Source organism: Lates calcarifer, unplaced genomic scaffold, assembly GCF_001640805.2.
Source record: "Lates calcarifer isolate ASB-BC8 unplaced genomic scaffold, TLL_Latcal_v3 _unitig_5673_quiver_385, whole genome shotgun sequence".
NCBI classification, from domain to species: Eukaryota; Metazoa; Chordata; class Actinopteri; family Centropomidae; genus Lates; species Lates calcarifer.
Window position 1 is genome coordinate 646,776 of NW_026117659.1, and position 22,141 is coordinate 668,916.

Genomic DNA, 22,141 nt, shown 5'->3' on the forward strand with positions numbered 1-22,141 from the left:
CAACCATTCCTCGTCTGGACGGATCATAAGAACTTGGAGTACCTTCGAGCTGCCAAAAGACTCAACTCCCGACAAGCTAGGTGGGCTCTCTTCTTTTCCCGTTTCAACTTCACTGTTTCATATCGTCCGGGCTCCAAGAATGTTAAGCCTGATGCCCTTTCGAGAGCCTTTCCCTGTTCTTTGGAACCCAAGTCGGAGGTGCCAGTTCTGCCCCGTTCCTGTGTGGTGGGAGCCATAACTTGGGACATTGAAAGGAAGGTGCTGGCAGCCAACCAGGGTGGTGCTCCTCCCAGAGGTTTGCCACCCAATCGCCTGTTTGTTCCTCCAGACCTACGCTCCAACGTTCTCCAATGGGGACATGCTTCGCTTCTCACCTGCCACCCTGGGGCTCGTCGCACTCAGTTTTTTATCGCCCAACGCTTTTGGTGGCCAGGTATGAAGGGCGATATTGTGGAGTTTGTTGCAGCATGCCCTGTTTGCTCCAGCAACAAGACTTCACGGCAACCTCCACACGGTCTCCTTCACCCCTTGCCAGTGCCCAAGCGTCCCTGGTCAGACATCTCCATGGATTTTGTCACAGGCCTGCCCCCCTCTGAAGGTAATACCACCATCTTAACCATTGTGGACAGGTTCTCAAAGATGGTTCATTTTGTGCCCATGTCCAAGCTTCCCTCAGCTAAGGAGACAGCCGAGGCCGTTCTATACAATGTTGTCCGTCTCCACGGTTTTCCTAAGGACATTGTGTCGGATCGAGGGCCACAGTTCGTTGCCCGATTCTGGAGGGACTTCTGCAAATTGGTGGGGGCCTCTGCCAGCCTATCCTCTGGGTACCATCCTGAGTCCAACGGCCAGACAGAGAGGTTAAACCAGGAGTTGGAGACAGTCCTCCGTTGTGTGACCTCCCAGAGCCCATCTTCCTGGTGCCGGTTCCTTCCCTGGGTGGAGTACGCCCACAACTCTTTGCCCTGCTCCTCTACTGGTATGTCTCCATTTTTTTGCGTGTATGGTTACCAGCCTCCTGTCTTTCCGTCCCTTGAGCAAGAAGTCTCTGTTCCATCCGCCCACACTTTGGTCCGCCGTTGCCGGGCTGCATGGGTTCGAGCTCGTCGGGCCTTGTTGCAAAGTTCCCTGACCTATAAGAAGGCAGCAGATCGGCGCAGAATTCCTGCTCCCACTTACAGAACTGGGCAAAGGGTCTGGCTCTCCACAAGGGATCTTCCTCTCCGAGTTGAGTGCCGTAAGTTGGCTCCTCGCTTTGTGGGTCCTTTCCCAGTGTCTAAAGTTATTAATCCTCTTGCTGTGAGACTAAAGCTCCCCAGGACCATGAGGGTACACCCAACCTTCCATGTTAGTCGTGTGAAACCTGTTAAGGTGAGTTCCCACAGATGTGTTGCACCTATTTCACCTTCAGTCCAGTTTATCCTGAAGCACTTCCATGAGGTTTCAGTCTGAGATTGAGCTGCTCTTCATCATGTGAAGCCTCTGTCTGGTTCGGGTCCTCTGATCTGGATCATTATTTGCTGTAAGCTCAGACCAACTAGTCTATCTTCCTCTGTTACTGCCTCAGTCAGATACAGGACCACTTCCTGCTCCATCAGAGGGTGGAGGAACTCTGTCTTTGTACAGATGCAGGGTTTGGTTGGCTTACCTGTAGGAGCTGCTTGCATTCACTTTCAAGTCTTCATTTAGTTAGCAGGTTTATTTATACAGTACAGTTCAACAAGGCCATTCAAGGAGCTCTACATAAGAGATTAAAGCCATCTAGACAAAATGTAAAAGCAACAAGACAATATAAAAAATCATTCAGGGCAAAATGGAAAATAAAAGAATAAGAATTACAAGAGTTAAAGTTAGAGTGCTGTATAAGAAATGAGTTATTATTATTATTATTAATTAACGGCAGTGAACAGAAAGGTCTTTAGTTTTGATTTAAAGCAACTGAGAGTTGTAGCAGACCTGCAGTTCTCTGATGTGTGGAGGATAAAAACTGAACACTGTTTCTCCAAGCTTAGTTCTGACTGTGGGGACATAAAGCAAACCTGTTGCTGACGACCTGAGGGGTCAGGATGGTTCATAATGTAGCAGCAGATCAGCCAATAAAGATCTGAGAACTGGATTCATATGATCTACTTTCTAGGTCTCAGAGAGGATTTGAGCAGCAGTGTTCTGAATCATCTGCAGCTGTCTGTCCGAGTTTTTACAGAGACCTGCGAATGCACCACTATATTTAGTTCCACTGCTGCAGGAAGCTGGACGTTAACCAGCTTTGAACTCTGTTGGTCATTTTTATTCTGCTCGTATACACACTACACAGAAGGAAGTCTTGAGTCAGTCTGTATTCTCAGCACTTTAGTAGTGACCTTGGCTTAATGATAACAGTTAAAGATTGCATATAACCGTGGCACTGTGATGTGTGTGGGAATTTGAATTCTTATCTGAGGCCAGCCTTACAGGCTTGATAGCTACGAGGTCAGGGAGAGACCATAGTGTTCTGTATGTGCTCAGACATTGAGAACACAGCTGTTCAATGGATGGCTGTGTTGTACCGTGTCAGTATGAGCTGTGTGTTTAGATAGATCATATAGTGACCCTTTTTTTTTAATTCATTCATTCATTCATTCTCAGGGATACATTTAGGGTGACTGGGGTGAATATGAATAAAACATAATGAAATAAGTAGGTACAATAAAACACAAATAAGACTCAAATAAAAACAGTTAAACAGTTAAAAGTAGGCATAATGAAACATGAGAGTAGTTCAATTTTAGACCCCACTGAAAAACACCACTGGACAGTTTTTCAGAAAAGTTTGATACTGACTGTAACAGACTGTTGTTTCCTTTAGCAGTCTAAGTCAGTTCTAACACTGCTGATGATCAACAAATCTCCAGCTTCCTCCTACAGCCCATGGGCCATGTTTACATTTTAAATGACTTCAGTGATTCATTGATTATTAGGATTTGCTGTCTATTATTCTGTTCATTAACTAATAAGCTAATTATTGCAGCCCTGGAACATATGGACAGCACCAAAGAAACTAGACTGTTACTGCTCACAGTGTGAGTGACAGAGCAGCTGAATGAGCTACTTCTCATCCTGATTCAAAACTTTTAATGTGATGAGCTTCAAACACCAACACTAATCAAATCTACTACATTTAGCAGTGTTTTCTGCTCTGAATGGATTAAATGACTGGTGTGCATTTCACACCTTCACTGATGTTCTACCTGAATTAACCCACCTCTTAATACCATCATTATGATGTCACAGCTATAGAAACCATCAACAATATACAGAAACGCAGTATAACGGAACTCTGCATCACAGACAGACATGTAGCCAGAATAAATGCCATTACTGGAGTAATGCTATAAATTAACACAATTCAATAGGTCTCCAAACACTGCAGCCACAGCTGCTCCACACACATCATCTCCAGCAGTATCAGTATTAAGTCATGATGATAAAATCCTACAACTACAAACTACAAAATATGGGTAAAATGCATTTTACTCACTAAAACTGCTGATTATTTGTAGACAAATTTTAAAAAACTGCTTCTGTGGAGCGGACATTCTCAGTACTAAAGCGAATTAAAATTTATGGAAGAAATACGACTGGGCAGACTCGACTTTCAGTGTTAGCCTCCATAGCGATAGAAAAGGACTTCCTGTTGGAACTGAGACACACAGATAATCTCTACAAGAGTCACTGAACTCACTGAAAAAACAGTTATTAAATCTATACTAACATGTTTTAGCTTGCGCTAGTAGCTATAGATGTGGTTTGCTAACTCTGACTGGTACGCTCTCTGACCATCCAATCAAATGACATGAAACTGTTGATGTTATCGTATGCCTGCTACATGACCCCTGGTCTCTCCAACTTGCATTCTGATTGGTTAAAGGATCCACAGATCATTTATTTTGAATTACAGGGGCCTACAGGGCCTCAAGGCAGATTTCTTTTACCTTGGCAACACAGGGCTGAAATCCAATTGGAAAAAAGCTCTAACATAAACAGACTGTACTGGAAGCAGCACACTTGATACATATAGTATTGATGGAAAAACATATAATTAATTGATTGTGACAGTGTTTAGGCCAACAGAGAAGGCCTTACTGGTCCTGACAGCCCAACATTGAATGACTGTGTAATGACAGTGCAGCCTGCAGACTGAGGGTTACACTGTGGATTAAATAAAAAAAATCATAAGAGGATAACATTATCTTTATCTGTTCCTTCCAAGTAACCAACAAGAAAAAAAATCCAGAAGTGCAGCTTAAACTAGAAGATTCTCACCTTGGTCACTTTACTGACAGTAATGCGCCACTATAGCTGGTCAGTGTAAATGATCTGCAGCTAGATTCTATCTCCAGAGAAAAACTTCCCTTATTACCCTCTACCTGCTTATTGAGAGTTTGATGATCTAACCCTAACCCTAACCCTGAATGAATGAATGACTCCAGGACCTACGAATCAGTTGCTCCTGACTAAATTTACTAGAGACCAAATACCTCTCTCATCTCTTGGTTAGACATTGAAAAGTGTGATGTACCGTGCCTCTCTGTAATTACAATTATAATTTTGATTTAAAACTATTACTCTGTGGATGTACAGTGGAGGAAATAAGTATTCAACACAGCAGCATTTTTTGTTCAATACTTTTTTTCCTTTGTCATTTCATTTTACTGCACACTTTTTTTATGGATTGGAATGTTAGGACTTCTTTAACTGTGTAGTTTCATTGAGTTGATACCAATATCTGGTCTGATTTTACTTAAGTAGCTGCATCGGAAATGTTTTTAATGAAAAAAATTCTGGTGTGTTGAATACTTATTTCCTTCACTGTGTATGACAGACTGATGTCCAGGTTTCCAGTCACTCATCACTTGTGTAATTTAAGCTGACATATCACATTTGAATTTGTACATCAGTGTCATTATTGGATATGCACATGGGTGCCATTTGCATTCATCTACAGCTTCTGTCAAATAAGCAGCAGAGGTCAGTCCATATTAAAGATTAGGTAATGACTTCAGGCAGATATAGGGTTAGGAACATGTTACAAAGCCTAAAAACAGTACACAACAGCACAACATTAAAACCACTGACAGGTGAAGTGAATAACATTAATCAGATCTTTACAATACAAAGTTCTGCTGGGAAACCTTCGAGCCTGACATTCATCTGGATGTTACTCTTTTATGTTGATTCTATCCATTGTTGTTTTATTGATTATTGTATACTGTAGATTTTTATTGATTATTGTCTGTTGTACAGTTCTTTTGATTATTGTATATTGTACAATGTCCTTGAGTGTTCAGAAAGGCGCTTATAAATAAAATGTATCATTATTATTATTATTATTATTATTACTTTGACACTTGCCACCAATTTAACATTGTTGTAGACCAAGTACACCCTCCAATGGCAAACGCACTCCCCAACAGCAGGGGCTTCCCCCAGCAGGACGGTGCTCTAACCACACCACAAAAACTGCTCAGAAATGGCTCAAGGAACACGACAAAGAGCCCAAGGTGTTGACTTGGCCTCCAAATCCCCCAGATCCAAATCTGATTGAACATATGTGGGATGATCCAGAACAAGCCAGATGTTGGAGCCCCACCCTGCAATCCACAGGACCAGAAGGATCCACTGCCAATATCTCAGTGCCAGACATCACAGGACACCCTCAGAGGTCCCGTCCCATGCCCTGACGGGTCAGAGCTGTTTTAGCGACACAAGGGGGACCTCTGCAATATTATGCAAGTGGTTTTAATGTTGTGGCTGATCAGTGTATAGCCTCATATACATAGATGTAGCCACATTGTCCCATGATTTATCTCAATAATCACCAGTCTGAGGTATGGTTTTTGTGAATACCCATACAGCATTTGACCTGTAATGAGACAGATTCATATCAGTGTGTGTTGGTAAGACATTACTAGCAGCTTCTTGCAGATGAACACTCATACTGAGTTGTTTTTTTTCCAGTGTGAAGTCACAGATGTCAAGGTGTCTTTTGACAACAGAATTGTAGCTTGAGGTGATTCTTCTCTCTTATTCTTCTCTATGTTAAACCTTCCTGATAAATGTTGTGTTTTTTTCTTCAGGCATCAACACGAGACAAACAAGTCACTGGTTTGTCTTCTCACCACAAAGCGTCGGATAAGGGCTTCATCATTATCGGTAAATATGTCAAATAAAATAATAACAAGTAAATCTGTCATTTCTGTCACATTTATCTATGTCACTGAGTGATCTAATTAGAGAAACTGGGAAGTATTACAGAGTACTGACAATATTCTGCTGTGAGGAGACATGGGCGAGGTTTATGTGATCACATTCCACACATGTTCATGATTACATGAACACACCCACCACAGCCCTACAAGTATACTGGATATTTACAGCTGGGTGCCAGAGTTGTTGGGCCACCATGAGCTTCCCCTACTGAAGGGATGAACACCATTCTTCCAAAAGATATTCCTTCCGTTGGTTTTTTAATGATGGTGGTGGAGAGCACTGTTTGACTCATCAGTCCAGAATCTTCCATAGGTGTTCACGTGGGCTGAGATCTGGTGCCTGTGAAGGTTGCAGCATCTGATTTGTATCATTTTCATACTCATCAAACCATTCAGTGCTCATCTCTGCACTCCTTTATTCTGATTAGTCACCCATGTGTGTATATATGCTTTTTTATCTTTCACCTTTACAAATGCACATACACTTTGTGTTTGTGTGTTTTCTGTGTTTCAGGTGCGTTTGAGAATGGAGTAGCTGAGGGTGAGATTGAGGAGGCGCTGCAGCCGATCTCAGCACTTCGCCTGGTGGTTCATTCTGACGCTGACGTCTGGGCTCTACTCAGTGAGGTCTGACCTGAGAGCTTGTGTGTATTCAGTGTGCATTCACCTGTGTTTGTGTGCGTGTACTTAAACACACTGCATAATTAAACAGTGGCACTGTGCCAGATGTTTAGTATTCAAAATCCTAATACAGAGGTCTAAAAACATAATAAACTAGAATTACTACCCCACAGTTGTATGTCCAGTCCAGCTGCAGATTATTAGTATGTGAATTCTTCACTTATGGCCAAAAACATGTTTTGTGTGAACCACCAAAATCTAATCAGATCATCTTTGAGTTTGTGCCACATTTGAAGAAATTCCCTTGAGGTGTTACTGAGATATCAGGTCCATGAGAACAGAACGGACGGACAACCCAAACTCATAATGTCCACAGCTGTCACCAGCGCAGAGGCAGAAAAAGTTCATATGTAGTTACTGATATAAGTAAGTAAATAAGAAGTCTGAACAAGAACTCTGAATAAGAACTCATTATCGATGAGATTTTGTTAATCTAAGGGTTTTGGAGGTCCCATGAAATTGAATATTTAAAACAAATGTAGCAGGAACTATTATTAAAACTATGTCAGATTAAACACATGCTCATACATGTATGAGTGTTTGCACTGTCATCTGTTGGTCTGAATGTATAGTCTGCACATGGGACCAGAGAGACTGGTTCCTCTGCTCATTGCATACTGGATCATATAAAATGACTCACTAACTAACTAATTAACTAACTGAAGCTCCTACAAAGCCATGGTCCACCTACACAGGTGTTCAATGTGTTTCAGACATCATTCCAGTAGTGTATCAGCATGTGCAGACCTTTCCTCAGTCTGCTGTTGCTATTGTCACATGTTCCGCCAAGACAAGTTCCACATTGGTCATTTTGAGTGGCAGTGTGCCACACGTTGGATATGCTTAGGTAGAGTGCAGATGGTGAACAAGGCAGATACTAGCTCTTTACCAGATGATGATCAGAAACAGCAGGCAGTGTGGCTGAAGCTGATGTAACATTTCACACCGAGCAGGAGTTTTTTAAAAGTAAACTAGTCAACTTTAACATGCTGCATTCTTTACCTGTTTCCACTTTAAAACAGCTCATGTGATTAGCCAGGCTAACTATAGCTCAGTGTTGAACACACAGACATGAAGTTGACATCAGTCTTCAGTGAAGAGTGACACCTACACAGACTGTAGACAAACTGAATATTGAACTATTCCTTTGATTCATCCTCACACAGCTTCTAAGTGTTGGCAGGAATGTCTTTGTTGTCAGTCATGCCAAACCATGGAAATGATGGATGTGTATTCATCACCACTGTTTACTATGTGGTTATCACACATGGTTTTGTTTTTTTGCTAAACAGCATCAGCACAGCTGGCATGTGCTGTGTGTACCAGTTTAAACACAACTTTGACCTGTGTGAGGGCATCACATGGGCTTTAATACGATGATCTACAAACTGTGTTATTCTCATCTTTGAGATAAAACAAGTCAGTTTGGTTTGTTCTTTAGCAACTTTCTTTTCATATTATTCTCCTCCATAGTAATGTGTAAAGAAGTGTGACTACAGTGGGGCTGTTATGGTGACAGGTGGTGAAGGCAGTTAAAGTCGTATTATCTTTGTGATGATAACAGAGGCAGTAACACAAGCAGTATGGGTAAAAAGGTGAACCAGAGGTTCATTTACTGACACATCATGACATGACACAGGACTGTGTGTGTGTGGTCTTTCAGCAGATAATGTTTACTTAACACTCACTCTTGTTCCTGTCTGTCAGGTACTCATTAAAGTTTGATGACCACAGAAAAGAGGAAACTCCACACATGCTGCCATTGAGCCCAGAGCTTCACCTGAGCTAATGTCATCCTGCTGGACAAAGACTGTCACTACAGGAACTGTTTTTACAAGGCCTCAAGTGCCTAAACCAACTGTGGTCTGTGGGGAAGGAGGATCTATGTTTAGTGTTTGTTTTGAGCTGGACTGAGGTCCCTTACTTTCACTTCAAACATTAATATTAAATATGTTGAGTATTTGGAAGGGACTCCACTTCCCTTGTGAACTGAGTGAATTGGCCAGTGTGGCTGTTTACAGACACTTATCAAGAGTTGGTAGGTAAAACAGCTGAGGTGCTGAGTGAATAATTATGTAATAATTATATTTTTCTGTCAGAAACAAAGAAAATCTCTCAACACCACCTTGTCTTTGGAGTATTTCATTTCTCCTTGAGGTTTTTTATTTACGTGCATTTATATGAAATATAAAACTGTAAAACAGGTTTCACATAGTACAAATAATTGTCTTCTCATGTGGACTGTACAGATTTGGTTTCAGTTGTGACAATGAATAGAGGAAGTCACATTACTTTGAATTACAACCCAACAGACAGGTTTGAAGGTCAGCTCTTTTAGTTCAAGGACCAAACACTGGGCAAAGCTGGGAAGTTTGATTTACAAATATGGAGCTGATACAGGTTGTTACTGAAGCATCAGGCTGGTCATGTTCTGTTTTCTGAGTATTGTAAAACAAATCCCATGAAAAGATCCAAACCAGCAGTGAATAAAGGTATTATGTGTTTATCAAAAGTCTGATGCCTAAAAACTCATCAGTGAGTCTGTAGTTTGTTCTGACTTGGTCCCACGCACACTGTCCTGCTGCTACAAATACTCTCTACAGCACCAACTGTGGATTCATCGGCCACTGAAAGTAGTCCCCAACAGATGAAGTAAACTCCTGTTTGATTTAAAAAAAAAAAAAAAACCCTACAGTGAGCAGCAAACGTGAGTTTATTTTAATGATTTCTATCTCAAGTAAATGAGTCAGGTACAGAGACCTGTGAATAACTGTCAGATTTACCTGTAGGTTTGAAGAAAAAATATAAAATAAAATCCTCAAGGCTAGGTTTACATTGCTTTGGTATCCCAATAGTGAGGTATCATGTTGTATCTAGTCTGGAAAATTTTAAACAAAACCCAACCCCGCTGTAAGGGCAGAGTCAGAAGTTAAGAAATTAACATACGGGATTTAACTTCCACAGCTTTAGTCTCTACTCCACCAGACGCTGTGCTACGATGAAAAAACACACACCATAGGAGAAACCAGGCTGAACAGCATTATTCACTAAACACACACTAGTGTGTACAAATTATTGTGCTAATGCTAAAACTGCTGGATTTCTGACTGGTTCTACTAGCAGAAACTCAACAACACACCACTGCTGAGTCTACAGTTTCCCCAGACATTTCAACAGTCTGAATTCATTATGTCTCCTCATTCGTTCAAGCATTTTCCTTTGATTTGACACCCTCCTGTATCTGCAGGATATACTGACAGTGAAGATGCAGCCGCTCACTTGCCCTTGGGAGCTCCATTAGTGATTGAGAGACGATTGAATCACAACATCTCATCAAAAAGGATCATTACTTTATTAGACCAAAATCATTTCAAAGGAGTAACAAAAAACAATCATATGTCAATGATGTACAAATGCAACAGAGTTTCATATGTCTCAAGACTTCAGAGGAAACATTTCTTCAACATTGCATGAAATACAGTATGCATATTTGAGCACACAAGCACACAAGACTCCTTGAGTTCAAATTGAAATCAACACATGGTCTTGGCTATGAAGTGTAACAGTGACAGTCACTGTTTAGTGTCATTTACTCCCAACTAAAAAGAAGCAACAACAAAATGGCGACAAAAAAGTGACACTATGCTGAAATGATAAAGACTGAGGAGTTTCGAGATGGGCCTTAAGACCCTCGTAAGCAGTAACAATAAAACCATTTGTAACAAAAAAACTTTCTCTAAAACTTACTGTACCTATAGGAATGGTAGCAATACTGACTAGCAACAAACAAAAGGAAAAAAGTGATTTTTTGTAGATATGCAGTGACAAAGACATGATCCCTCACTCGCTTCCACCCTCAAACACTGAAAAGTTTGACTGAGGAAGGGGAAGTTCAACGTAAACATTTCAACTCTATAAAAGTCTGAACATGGTGGTGAGGTGGAGTGCTTCTGTTCAGGGGGTGGGGTGGAGAGGTTGAAGGGACAGTAACATCACCAGTTCCAAACCAATCTGTGGACCAACGATCATCTGATAACAAGTTTCCTACAAACTGTAGAACAAACACCACATCAGATCAGGCAGATTTCACTGTGCTAACATGGATAACTGAAAGCCTATGACTGTCACGATTTGCTGTTTTTTTTTCTTTTAGTTCATTAACTGCACAAAAAAGTGAGGCTTCCCGAGAAGGAAGCCTCCCTGTCGGCTCAGAGAGCAGAGTGAACTGTCAGTGTATGATCAGTGGAGAGTTAAGCACAGGAACTGGTGGGAAAGAAACCACTGTTTTATGGTCAGTCAGTCAGTCTGTGATCAACACTAGTGTTAATACTATAATATCCACTGACATAAATATATCTTTATTCATGCTGACAGTACTTGTTAACCCTGATTTTAAGTACCAGTATATTTTTAATGACCAGAGTTTACGCAGCATGGTTCAAATACAAGAGCCTGTACTGAGGAGGAGAAGGTATGTTAAAACGACTGTCACTCACTACACCTCTGGATGTTTGTAACCGCTGAATGATTTTTGGAAACACACCTGTGGAGTTGGGTCTGCTGCTGCTCAGTAGTCAGTCAGGGTCCTCAGACTTGAATGAAGTTTAACGTGGGTCTTCCTCTCATTTGACTGAGGACTACAACATGCTTCTGTAAAGACACATCTTTCTGATACATACACACAGGTATTTCAGATTCTACATTTCAAAAACCTGTGATGTTTCTCTGCTGATAAGCTGAGCTCTATTTGTTTTCAGAATGATTTTCCTGAGCTGAAAAACAGCTTCAGTTGGGGATTGTTTTTTGTTTCCTGTACGTTCTGATTTGATAAATGCAACACTGCCACCCTGTGTACACATTAAAGTAATGACAGAAACCCAGAAATACGTTTTAGGCTTAAGCAGTATTTAAGGGTCTAGATGTTGATATCAGAGTCCTGTCATTCAGGCTGGTTTGGGATCAGGTGTTGGGTTCAAGACAGACTCTGTGTGTGTGTGTGTGTGTGTGTGTGTGTGTGTGTGTGTGTGTGTGTGTGTGCGTGTGTGTTGGGGGGTGGTTCCAGGTCAAGGCCCTCAAGGTTCTCCTTACTTTCGTTTGCTCTTGGTGTCAGTGGTCTGGAAGACACTGGAGGCAGACATGAGGTTCTCAATGTACTGGCCCAGAACCTGGTTCTCCGACTTCAGCTTCAGGTTCTCCTCTTTGACAGCGTCCACCCGGGCAGACAGGTCTAAGCACACAAACACAAACAGCCACATTATACAGGAGCTAGATGTTGGCATGGTATGATGTCTGACTGAGGTCACTACTAAGAAAACATGAGAACTCCTTATCAATTCTAATGAAACAATAAGAGCGGATCACCTGAAACTGTCCCATATTTCTGACTCTATGTAGAGTAAATAATGCAAAATATTGTCCAGCCTCATCTGGAGAGCTATACTTCAACTGGGTGAAGTATAGAAACAACAACATTGTTTTGCATGAAATGTCACAGCAAGATGCTCAGACAGTGTAGGAATCGCTTGTTATCTTTTCTGACATGTACAATAATCAATTAAACAAGAACTCAATTAATTTAAACAGCAAAATAAACAACAAAGAGTTAAATAAATGAATGTTGTATGAGATCATTAAACTTGAAGAGTGTACATTTTTTACTTTTATTTCTGAATTTAAACTAATGTTCCCAGTGATCTTGAAAAGCCACTGGCCCAGGAACCATCAGAGGATTACTTAAATGTCATCCCCTGATGGAAACATCATAATTACAGGGCAGGCTCAGAGGGAGCTCAGTCCAGTTATAATGAATGGGAAAGTATTAAACTTCATGTTGGTTAGAACTTTATATGGATGACACAGTTGGACTGCTAAACAGACAAAAATATGCAGTGGAATAATTCAAGATCCCTTTGCAGTTTTTACAGATGACCTGTAGCTCTCACCGCTCTGTTTATCTATTTGGGCAGTTTTTGGACATTGTCAAACACTGTTAATTCAAAACTACATTGTACAGTAACATATGAGCTGCAGTGAAGTGATGCACAGAGCCCACTGCAGAAATTATTTATGGAGAGAAATTAGACTTTGAATGGTCATAAAAAGCCAACAGTACTGCTGTGTTGAAGTCTGTCTGTCACAAATGTTTTTAGGCATTTGTTTAAGCACAACAGTTTTCAAAAATGATCAGGTCTGTGAAGATGAAGTGATGAATGTGTTCATATTGCTTGTGTGTGGACGGGAACACATATTGGTGAGTGATGAGTGCCCGAAAATACACACACATTGTTGTACACATTTGTAAATCTTATTTCGCATCTGCACGTGACCATTTTGAGTCTAACTTCCCTTCATACATTCCACAGATAAATTAGAGATTCTCCCCTCAGTTTCCCATATACCTGATAGTCCTGGCTTCCTGTCAGCTAATGTGAAACCATTTGTGATACTCACGTAAAGAGGGTTGTTCAGCCCTGCTTTATGCACCTTGGAAACTCAAGAACTAGATCTCCTGTTTCTAAAATTAGATCTTTTTTTTATCTTATCGTGACCTCAGTAGACCAGTTAATGCCCTTGTCCCTTCCTGTTTCGATTACTCTAACAGCCATCACTCATGTTTCATCCAGAGCTCACTATGTCGTCTGTAGCTGGTGCAGAATGTGGCTGCTGGAGTTGATACTGGTATGAGGAGATCTGAACACATCACTCTGCTTTCAGCTGCACTACACTGGCTGCCAATCAAATTTAGAACTGATTTTCCTCTGACATGGCTCCTCTGGTTGCTCCTAAAAGGAAAAAGAAGCTGTAGAAATAAGTATTGCTTGTTTGTTGCAGTAAGAACTGCTGCAGCCTTAACACTGCCTCCATTCTCCACAGGACCTGTATGTCAGTATAATAATATTCATTAAGTTCCTGTGGTAGAAAATGTATATACAGACACAAACCTCAGAGCTCTGACATCCACATGTTAAGATAAAGTCTAGTTAGACTGAGTCTTGGGTGATCCAACCACAAATGGCCAGCTCTAAATACATCAGTTCATGGCATTAGAAAGCATCTCATGTGTGTCTCCAGTGACCACTTATGATCAGATTCACCTCCCTGCTGTATACCAATAAACATTCACATCACTTGTGTTTGCTAAGAACAAATGTGTTTTAACCAACGAGAGGCAAACAGTGAACTTCCTGTGCCTAGTCTTTGTGTTCAGGCCTTGTCAAACTATTTCCACTGCTGCTGTAGCAACATCCAGCTGTGGTATGAAAGTCACACCAGATATGTCAGTGACAGGAGAGCGTGATGTCTGAATGTGATGTCTCTCTGCAAAACATCCAATCTCAGTACAGCTGTAGATTTAGTTTGGTTTTCAGCAGTTTTTAACACTGTGATTCCAAACTGTACACACTGGAAATCACTCTGAACAATGCGTCTCACTAGGATATTAAGATGAAACACTTGCTCACCTCACTGCTTCTGTTTCTTAAATGGACAGTCTGACTTTGTACATCAAAAATTATACTGTCTGTGTGTGTGTGTGTGTGTGTGTGTCATACCCTCTAAAGTGTGCTGAAGCTCCAGCACCTGGTTGATGAGCCTCGTCTTCTCTTCCAGTTCAGCCTGGTTCTCCAAGTCACCTGCAGCCATGAAGTCAGTCAAACACCACACACTGACTGACCGGCATGTAAACTCAACATAGACTGTGTGTGTGTGTGTGTGTTGTCTCACCATCGTCTGAGCTCATGGTGAAATACTCGTCTTCCTTTTTGGAATGCAGGGCTGCGACTCTCAGAGACACTGATTCAGGAGAAATATCATTTAATACATTTAGTGTTGTAGGTTTACAAGATAATGAACATCTGTCCTCACGCCTCGGGAGCCAATATGTTGACTACCTATAATGAAATGCTAGTGTTTATTCCTCTAAACCACCTCCACCTGAGTATACAGTGATGGGCGATACACACTGATGTCAGACTGATTCAGAAAGGTAGAATTTAATAAATGTGATTTAACACCAACTTTATCTTAAAATGAAAATCAACGTCATTTGCAAACAACCATCTCTCCGGGTATGGTGTATATATTATATTATACTATAAATAAATAAACAATATCTGGCGGAGCTCTACATCACAATCTCAACACTCAAGTGATGCTTCGCGGCTGAGTGAGGTTAGCATGAGCGTCATCTAAATGTTTAGAAATTTAAAACCTCTTATTAACCTGTAGCAAAGATAAGGGTTAACCTCAACAGCCCCCATATATACAGGTATTACATCTGAGCCAGCTCATAGTCCCGTCAACTATCCTTAGCTTGTTAGCTAATCGCATTAAAACGCCCTGGGCCAGGCCTGCTGCTAACCACCTAGCTGTTAGCATGCTAACACACACTTGCCGGACGGTGTTTAGCTTCAACTGCTGCATATAGCTAAAACCACCGAGTACACAGTACACTGTGATGTCACAGGGCACAAACCTTACGACGTGAAAAACAAGAAGTGCTGCTGTGATGAAGAATATCGACAGAAATTGTGAAGGGTTTGTGTGAATTCCCACCACTGTGTCCAGTGTGTCCAGTACGCCACCATCAGGTCAGTACACGTCACAGCCGCCAGGGGACCACGCAAGACTCAGAAAAACGTAAACCTGATAGTTGTGTTAAATTTAGATTATTTATCACATTTATTTGGTGCTATTTTCATATTTTTATTTATCACCACTAAATGTATAGATGATTGGCTAAAAGTCACCGTCAACAGAGAGGAGACACACAATACAAGAATATATGGAATTTCTTTCCATTTAAACCATGCAACTTCTGCCTCTGAGTTGTCATCTTACATAAATGCATGGACGGACCATGAGACAGTTGGCCATGAGGTTTACTGGTGGTTCCAGCAGGAGACTGGGAGTCAGAGCCTTCAGCTATCAGGCTCCTGTACTGTGGAACCTTCTCCCAGTTTGGGTCCAGGAGGCAGAAACACCCTCTGCACTTTTAGAGTAGGCTTCAAATTTAACTCTTAGCTTATAGTTGGAGCTGGCTCAGACCTTAACCATCCCTTATGCTGCTATAGGCCTAGACTGCCAGGGAATCTTTTCATGATGCAATGAGCTCCTCTCTCCTCATCTCCCTCCCATCCGGATGTATTCAAGTCCCATTAATGCACATTACTAAGTCCACTTCTTCTCTCTTCTGTAGTTTTGTGTTTTCTCTTCTCTCTCCTCCACTTGCTCATGTCGTGTTATTATTATGATGATGATGATGATTATTATTATTATCAATATTCATGTGTCACCTGACCTGCATTCTGCTACATTATCTTCCCTCTTGGTACAGATCTGCTCAATATAAAAAGTGCTCTGAGATAACTTCTGTTATGATTTGGTACTATATAAACTAAACTGACTTGACTATGCATTTACATGTGTAGTATTTACATTATATGTACATTAACAACTTTAAAAGGAAAATGTATAAATGATTTTTATTTTTGAGACACCTGAATGGTTCAAATAAATAACAGGTGCACAAAATAAAGCCCATGAAGTGACTAAGGAGTAATATTCTACTACGACAAACACAGGCTAATATTGTTGTTACTGTAAAAAACTGTAAAAATGCCAAAGGCCAGAGTTATTCCATAAAATATTTTTGACTTAAAGGTATCTGCTGGATTATATAAAACAATACATTTATTAAGAACATGATTCTGGGCTTGGTTAGAATCAGATAGAAAACATCACTACCTACAGTTTTTAACACATGAACCCTCTTATGAACCCTTATGTCATAAGCCTATTAGTGAATTGGCTGTTCTGCAGAATTTGGTGGAGCTGCTATCTTCAGAGATGGGTATGAAAGTACTTGTGAAGTAGTCCACGCAGTATTCCAATTAAAGCCAGTAGAGACAGAGTGAAAAAGACAGCCAGGGTCAGGTAGAAACCAGGTAACCTGTAAACCAGAAAACGCACATTAAATACTTTAAATAGAGTCTCTGCAGTCATAACAAATTCTATGGAAAACATATCACACATATTTAAAAAAATGTATCAGCCAGATAAATTACCTTTTCTTGGCAGACTTGACATATCCATTAAAATAGATTTGTCAGATGATTATGTACAGCAGTCCTCCTGTAGCTGCAGTCACTTCACTAAAGAACATACCACAGGTCCACAGTGTCACCAGGAAAAGAGGGTAACACTCCACACAGTTCTGACTGCACAACACACAACACACACACACAGTCAACTTTAATGTCACACCATCTCTGACTGAGTTTGACTGACACAGGAAATAGAATGATGTGATATGGCAACTTACAATTTTAGAGCAAATCTGCCAGATAGCTGATCACTTGTGCAGACAGTCTGTGTCTGTGTTCAATATTCATTGTGTTTCTGAAACCTGTATTCTAGCCAAAATGCCTCTGAATTAGCATCCACACTATCATGGAACAGTAAAAGTTTCCACTGACAACCCGTCTAAAGGTTAGCAGCACTGGTGTCTATGACTGAATTGGCCTTGGCCCAGGACCAGGGGCTCATGAGGTAAAGGGGCTCCTGGTCCAGAGCTTCTGTTTGAGGTGACTGTTATCATCTCTTGTTGGAAACTTAAACAACTATAGAGAAATTACAACATTGAGATGACTACCAAGACATGAAAGATGAAAGCAAAAAATGCAAAACAACAAGAGACACAAATTAAACATGAGACATTTGGTTTAGACTTAGACTTAGACTTAGACAGACTTTTATTGTCATTTAGTATGCAGCAAGTGTATACAGAACGAAATTTTGTTTGCATAGGCCTCAGTTTTTACAGTTTCAGTGCAGTGTAAATGTTTGTGCAAAATTCTGTAAGCAGAATATGAATAAATATACATAAATAATTAGATATATACAGTATGATTTTTCGGGTGTATGGCGATTTTAGCAGCAGCAGTATGGATAAATATTAAATATATAAAAATATCTATATAAATGTACAACAGCAGTCTAGTGTGAGACCAACAGCACTGAGTATTTACAAGACAGAAGTTGGTTTCTTTTTCAATCTGGGTGTCTTGCTCGTGTGTAGGAGGGGTGGGGATCTTTTACATGGCTGTGCTTAGGGGTTTCTGTCCATGAAAAGATGAGTTCATCTTTAAGGTTGTGCAGGAGTAGTGGGCAGTAGTAGGCAGGTGTAATGTGTAGCACTGAACACCACTTTGGTCATTAACCAAAGTATTTGACAAATTCAAAATCTTGCCTGATAATGGAACTGGATGGAAGAACCTGAGGATCACAAAAACTATTACAATTCATCCTGAACTCTTTTCTATTCTAGTGTCAGTTTGTTTTATAGTTATAAGGGTTGTTAGCACAATTGAACATTCTTGAACATTATCAATATATCAGGTTTTCTGTGTGACCCTGTGTGTGTCATGCTGCTGACAGGTGCTTTCCAAATGTTATCTTCATCTTACTATAAGTGCATGATATTAGCTTACGAAAAGATTTCTCAGTCCTCTTACTGTGCACGGAAAGTCCTCTCAAACTCTGGAGGACCAGTAACAGAGGGTGGTAGGACCTTATGGACCATCCTGGACAATCCAACCTGCCGGGCCAGGTAGCCTGGAGGGAGACAGTGATTGGAGTTGTATTGATGGGAGTTCTTTAAATTAAACAAAAGCAGGTTTTCAGTCTGTTACAAGCTGCACAAGTTTTCAAACTAGCATTTATAAAGCTTGAGTCTCAGTGGCCAAATCAGTGATGCAATGAATTAGGGTGTAAATGAGGAAAAAGTTCACAATATTTGTCTTCCATCCTACCTGAGGATTGGATGGAATGCCTCAAATACCCCCAAAGTGCTATTAGAGTGTGAGAATAATACTTGGCAAACAAGTAACCTCTCCTGCCTTTCACTACTGAACAAGTACTGTGTAACTGACATGTGTAACTCACCCATTTGCAAGACAGACAGAAGAGACACCGCAGCCAACAAGAAAGGGGAGTCAGTTCCCATTGCTCTGTTGAAAATCTCACAGCTATGTCACTAGCACAGTCGCCTTTACATAAAAACACCCTCTTTACATAACAAGCAGGTACTTCCTGGAGGAAAGCAACTGTTAGCACATCCCATGGCATGTCCTATCACGCTGCACTATTAAAGCTCTTCCCTGCTACTGAATAGAAGGGAGAGGGGAGGACCTGTTAAATGCTGAACTAGTATCTGAACCAGCCTGACTATCTGCAGAGCATCTCCAAAATTAGACATTTTCTGTCCCAAAAAGATGCAGAAAAACTAGTCCATGCATTTGTTACTTCTAGGTTGGACTACTGTAATTCATTATTATCAGGCTGCCCCAACAAGTCTCTAAAGACTCTGCAGCTGATTCAAAATGCTGCAGCACAATTACTGACAGGAACTAGGAAAAGAGATCACATGTCTCCTGTGTTAGCCTCTCTACATTGGCTCCCAGTCAAATCCAGAGTAGAATTCAAAATCCTCCTCCTCACATACAAAGCCCTTAATGGTCAGGCTCCATCTTACCTTAAAGATCTCATAGTACCCTACAATCCCACCAGGACTCTGCGCTCCCAAAATTCTGGTTTACTGGTGGTTCCCAGATTTTCCAAGAGTAGAATGGGAGGCAGAGCCTTCAGTTATCAGGCTCCTCTACTGTGGAACCTTCTCCCAGTTTTCGGTCCAGGGAGGCAGACACCCTCTGTACCTTTAAGAGTAGGCTTAAAACTTTCCTCTTTGATAAAGCTTATAGTTAGGGTTGGCTCAGGCTTGAACCATCCCTTAGTTATGCTGCTATAGGCCTAGACTGCCGGGAGATCTCCCATGATGCAATGAGCTCCCTTCTCTCTCTCTCTCTCTCTCTCTTTCTCTCTCCCTCCCTCTCTCCACTCAATATGGATTCATATCCCATGTTACATGTTACTAACTCAATATGTCCCCTTTCCTGTAGTATTGTGCTCTTCCGTCTCTCTCCCCTCCTCTGTCTCTTTCTGCAGGTATTTCTGCCTCTGGAGCTTTAGAGTCTGATCTGTGATGACAAGTCTCCTGCTGCTCCTACAACTCCACTCAACACCTGCTGCTAGAATTAGAAATTACTTACACTGCTATTAGTTTTATTGCTATGTTAGCAGTTAATACTTTAATTATCATTACTATCATTACTACTGCTGTATTACTGGCCTCATCTTACATCTGATATGGAACCTGTGTTATGCTATGTTCTTCTTCTTCTGTTGCTATAATAAAGTAAAAATTTTGTCAGCACTGTATAAGCTTGAGAATGATTGTGTTATGATTCCTGCTTCAGCCTAATTTATCTTGCTTGTTCTTCCTCAGGACTTATCATTCATCATCTGTCCACCAGAGGTCTTTCCCATCAGTTCCTGTCACATGGCTTCCCTGGCTTCCACATCCACCTGGCATGTTGTTCAGTGGAGCCCTGAATTTCAGATTTTTGTGTGTGTCCCTCATGATGTGGACTTTCCTGGTACCTGTTGCCTGCACCTTCACCTGCACCTGCCTGTCTGTCAACAAGTCGTTGCCATCTTTATCTCTCCAGTAAAGTAACTGAACTGTATCTACCTGCCTGGTCGTTGTCTGCCCTCCTCCCTGTTGCCTCATACAGCACTGTGACAGTACAGACTGGTCAGAAAACAATTGCCAGAAAATCCTCAGTACACCCTAGCATTTTCATTTGAGGACTTTGGTGTCACTGGGGACATGTTTCTAAAGGGGGAGCCTGGCTTCCTGAAAATGCTCACTACTTTTGGATCCAGAGTTTGCCCAGATAATAGTCTCAGGCCTGTTAGGTTCATGCATGCATCCCAGTCACCTAGCAACATACAACTGTATGTAGGCCTATAAACCCTTTTTATATTTTAGTAAACAACTGTTGAAGTCATCCCTGCCAACAAAGTACTCCAAATGTCTTAATTATGAGATTTTATGAGACACCTTTTTATTATGTTACAATGCCATGGTAACAGTTTGGGTAGGTGTGGCAAAAGGTCATGGTTTGGCTTAAAATAAGTACTTCTTAAAGGTTAGAGGACCTCTGTCTTTACGGTTACAATAATAAAACTATGGTTAACAGTCCATTCCAACAGCTAAATCAGGAATATGTGTTGGTTATCTATAAAATCTGGAGTTGATAGAGTTGAAATCCAATAAAAAATTCTTGTAGGAGCTAGCGTATTACTAGCTACTCAGATGCTTGTCACCCAGTGCAGCTCTATTAATTTTACTGTTTTTTACAGTTCACCACAATCTGAACCAAGGCATAAGACAGCTAATAATACTAATACTGATACTAATACAAATTTTGATAATAATAATAATGGATTATTATCTGGATTCAGATCTGGAGACTGGGGAGGTCACTGAAGTTCACAGAACTCACTGAGACATGGAGCACTATCCTGCTGGAAGTAGTGAGGTGGATTTGGGTTAGAAGTCCCAAACCACTGGGCTACGATCAGAATTCTTCAGCCTGATTCAGGTGTCCAAAAAGTATCAGGAGACGGCAGTGTCCAAGGCAGCAGAGTTTATTTGTCGACAAAGATACCCGGGAACCATTCACAGTGCATACATGACACACCAGAAGAGCCCAAAAAATATGCTGGCTCTGTCTCTCTTTATATACAATTTTGGCTGTGACTTTCCACAACTCTTAGATCATTTCATTGGTTTACACCAGTAAAACATTGGTTTTTATCTAACTGTTGTTAGATAAAACTGCTGTTTAGAAGTCCCAAACCACTGGGCTACGATCAGAATTCTTCAGCCTGATTCAAAACTGCTGTTTTATCTAACCAGTCCTTGGTCCCTGTTTGCAAATACACCTTTATGTTCAAATGCTCCACATCTTCGGTGGTGGAGAGTACATGGATTCTTCCTTTTGTTAAACTATTTTGCTGAATCAGGCTAAGCTGGCCCTGTCCTCATCTAACCTGTACACTCACTGTACCAGCTGGCCCTGTCCTCATCTGACCTGTTCGTTCTCTGTCATACACCATTATGTCTTAGCCTGTCCTGATTATATTTTTTTAAAAACAAAGTTATCCCTTACTTTAACATCATTATTTCTTAACTCTCCTTAGCATCATTTTTAAAAAATATCTAACCTTTTCACACTTTAATATGAATCATACAAGGTATGCATTATATTCAGTTAACCCTAACATCTATACATGTAACACATGTTTTT

At 40.9% G+C, this 22,141-nt stretch overlaps 3 protein-coding genes across 10 annotated transcripts in view; 1 reads left to right on the forward strand and 2 right to left on the reverse strand.

Moving 5' to 3' along the window:
- The window catches only part of zgc:154054 (Alpha-1,3-mannosyl-glycoprotein 4-beta-N-acetylglucosaminyltransferase B-like), a 32,816-nt gene extending 23,763 nt beyond the window's left edge, over window positions 1-9,053 (forward strand). The window contains exons 13-15 of the mRNA XM_051069010.1: window positions 6,117-6,192; window positions 6,763-6,875; window positions 8,637-9,053. Coding sequence (XP_050924967.1) covers window positions 6,117-6,192; window positions 6,763-6,875; window positions 8,637-8,654 — 207 coding nt within the window. The 3' untranslated portion in view covers window positions 8,655-9,053. The remainder of the gene's footprint in view (window positions 1-6,116; window positions 6,193-6,762; window positions 6,876-8,636) is intronic.
- Window positions 9,054-10,257: 1,204 nt separating this feature from the next.
- On the reverse strand, window positions 10,258-15,557 carry LOC108875507 (short coiled-coil protein B). 8 transcript variants are annotated; one of them, XM_051069011.1, is made up of 6 exons: window positions 15,483-15,557; window positions 14,652-14,720; window positions 14,480-14,560; window positions 12,018-12,156; window positions 11,473-11,566; window positions 10,258-10,980 (listed from the first exon to the last, which is right to left on the reverse strand). In XM_051069011.1, exons 2-5 carry the CDS (start codon window positions 14,665-14,667, stop codon window positions 11,497-11,499), a joined length of 306 nt encoding a protein of 101 aa, XP_050924968.1. In that variant the 5' UTR covers window positions 14,668-14,720; window positions 15,483-15,557; the 3' UTR covers window positions 10,258-10,980; window positions 11,473-11,496. The 8 variants fall into 8 exon arrangements, with proteins under 8 accessions (XP_050924968.1, XP_018520012.1, XP_050924970.1 ...); XM_018664496.2 differs by having other exon boundaries at window positions 15,403-15,546; XM_051069013.1 differs by having other exon boundaries at window positions 11,473-11,579; window positions 15,403-15,546.
- Window positions 15,558-16,419: 862 nt separating this feature from the next.
- Window positions 16,420-19,130, reverse strand: mgst2 (microsomal glutathione S-transferase 2). Its single transcript, XM_018664495.2, is given in 4 exon segments — window positions 16,420-16,878; window positions 16,994-17,146; window positions 18,443-18,542; window positions 18,873-19,130. Coding segments are annotated over 4 exon segments (423 nt in total). The 5' UTR covers window positions 18,934-19,130; the 3' UTR covers window positions 16,420-16,769.
- Between the last annotated feature and the right edge of the window lie 3,011 nt (window positions 19,131-22,141).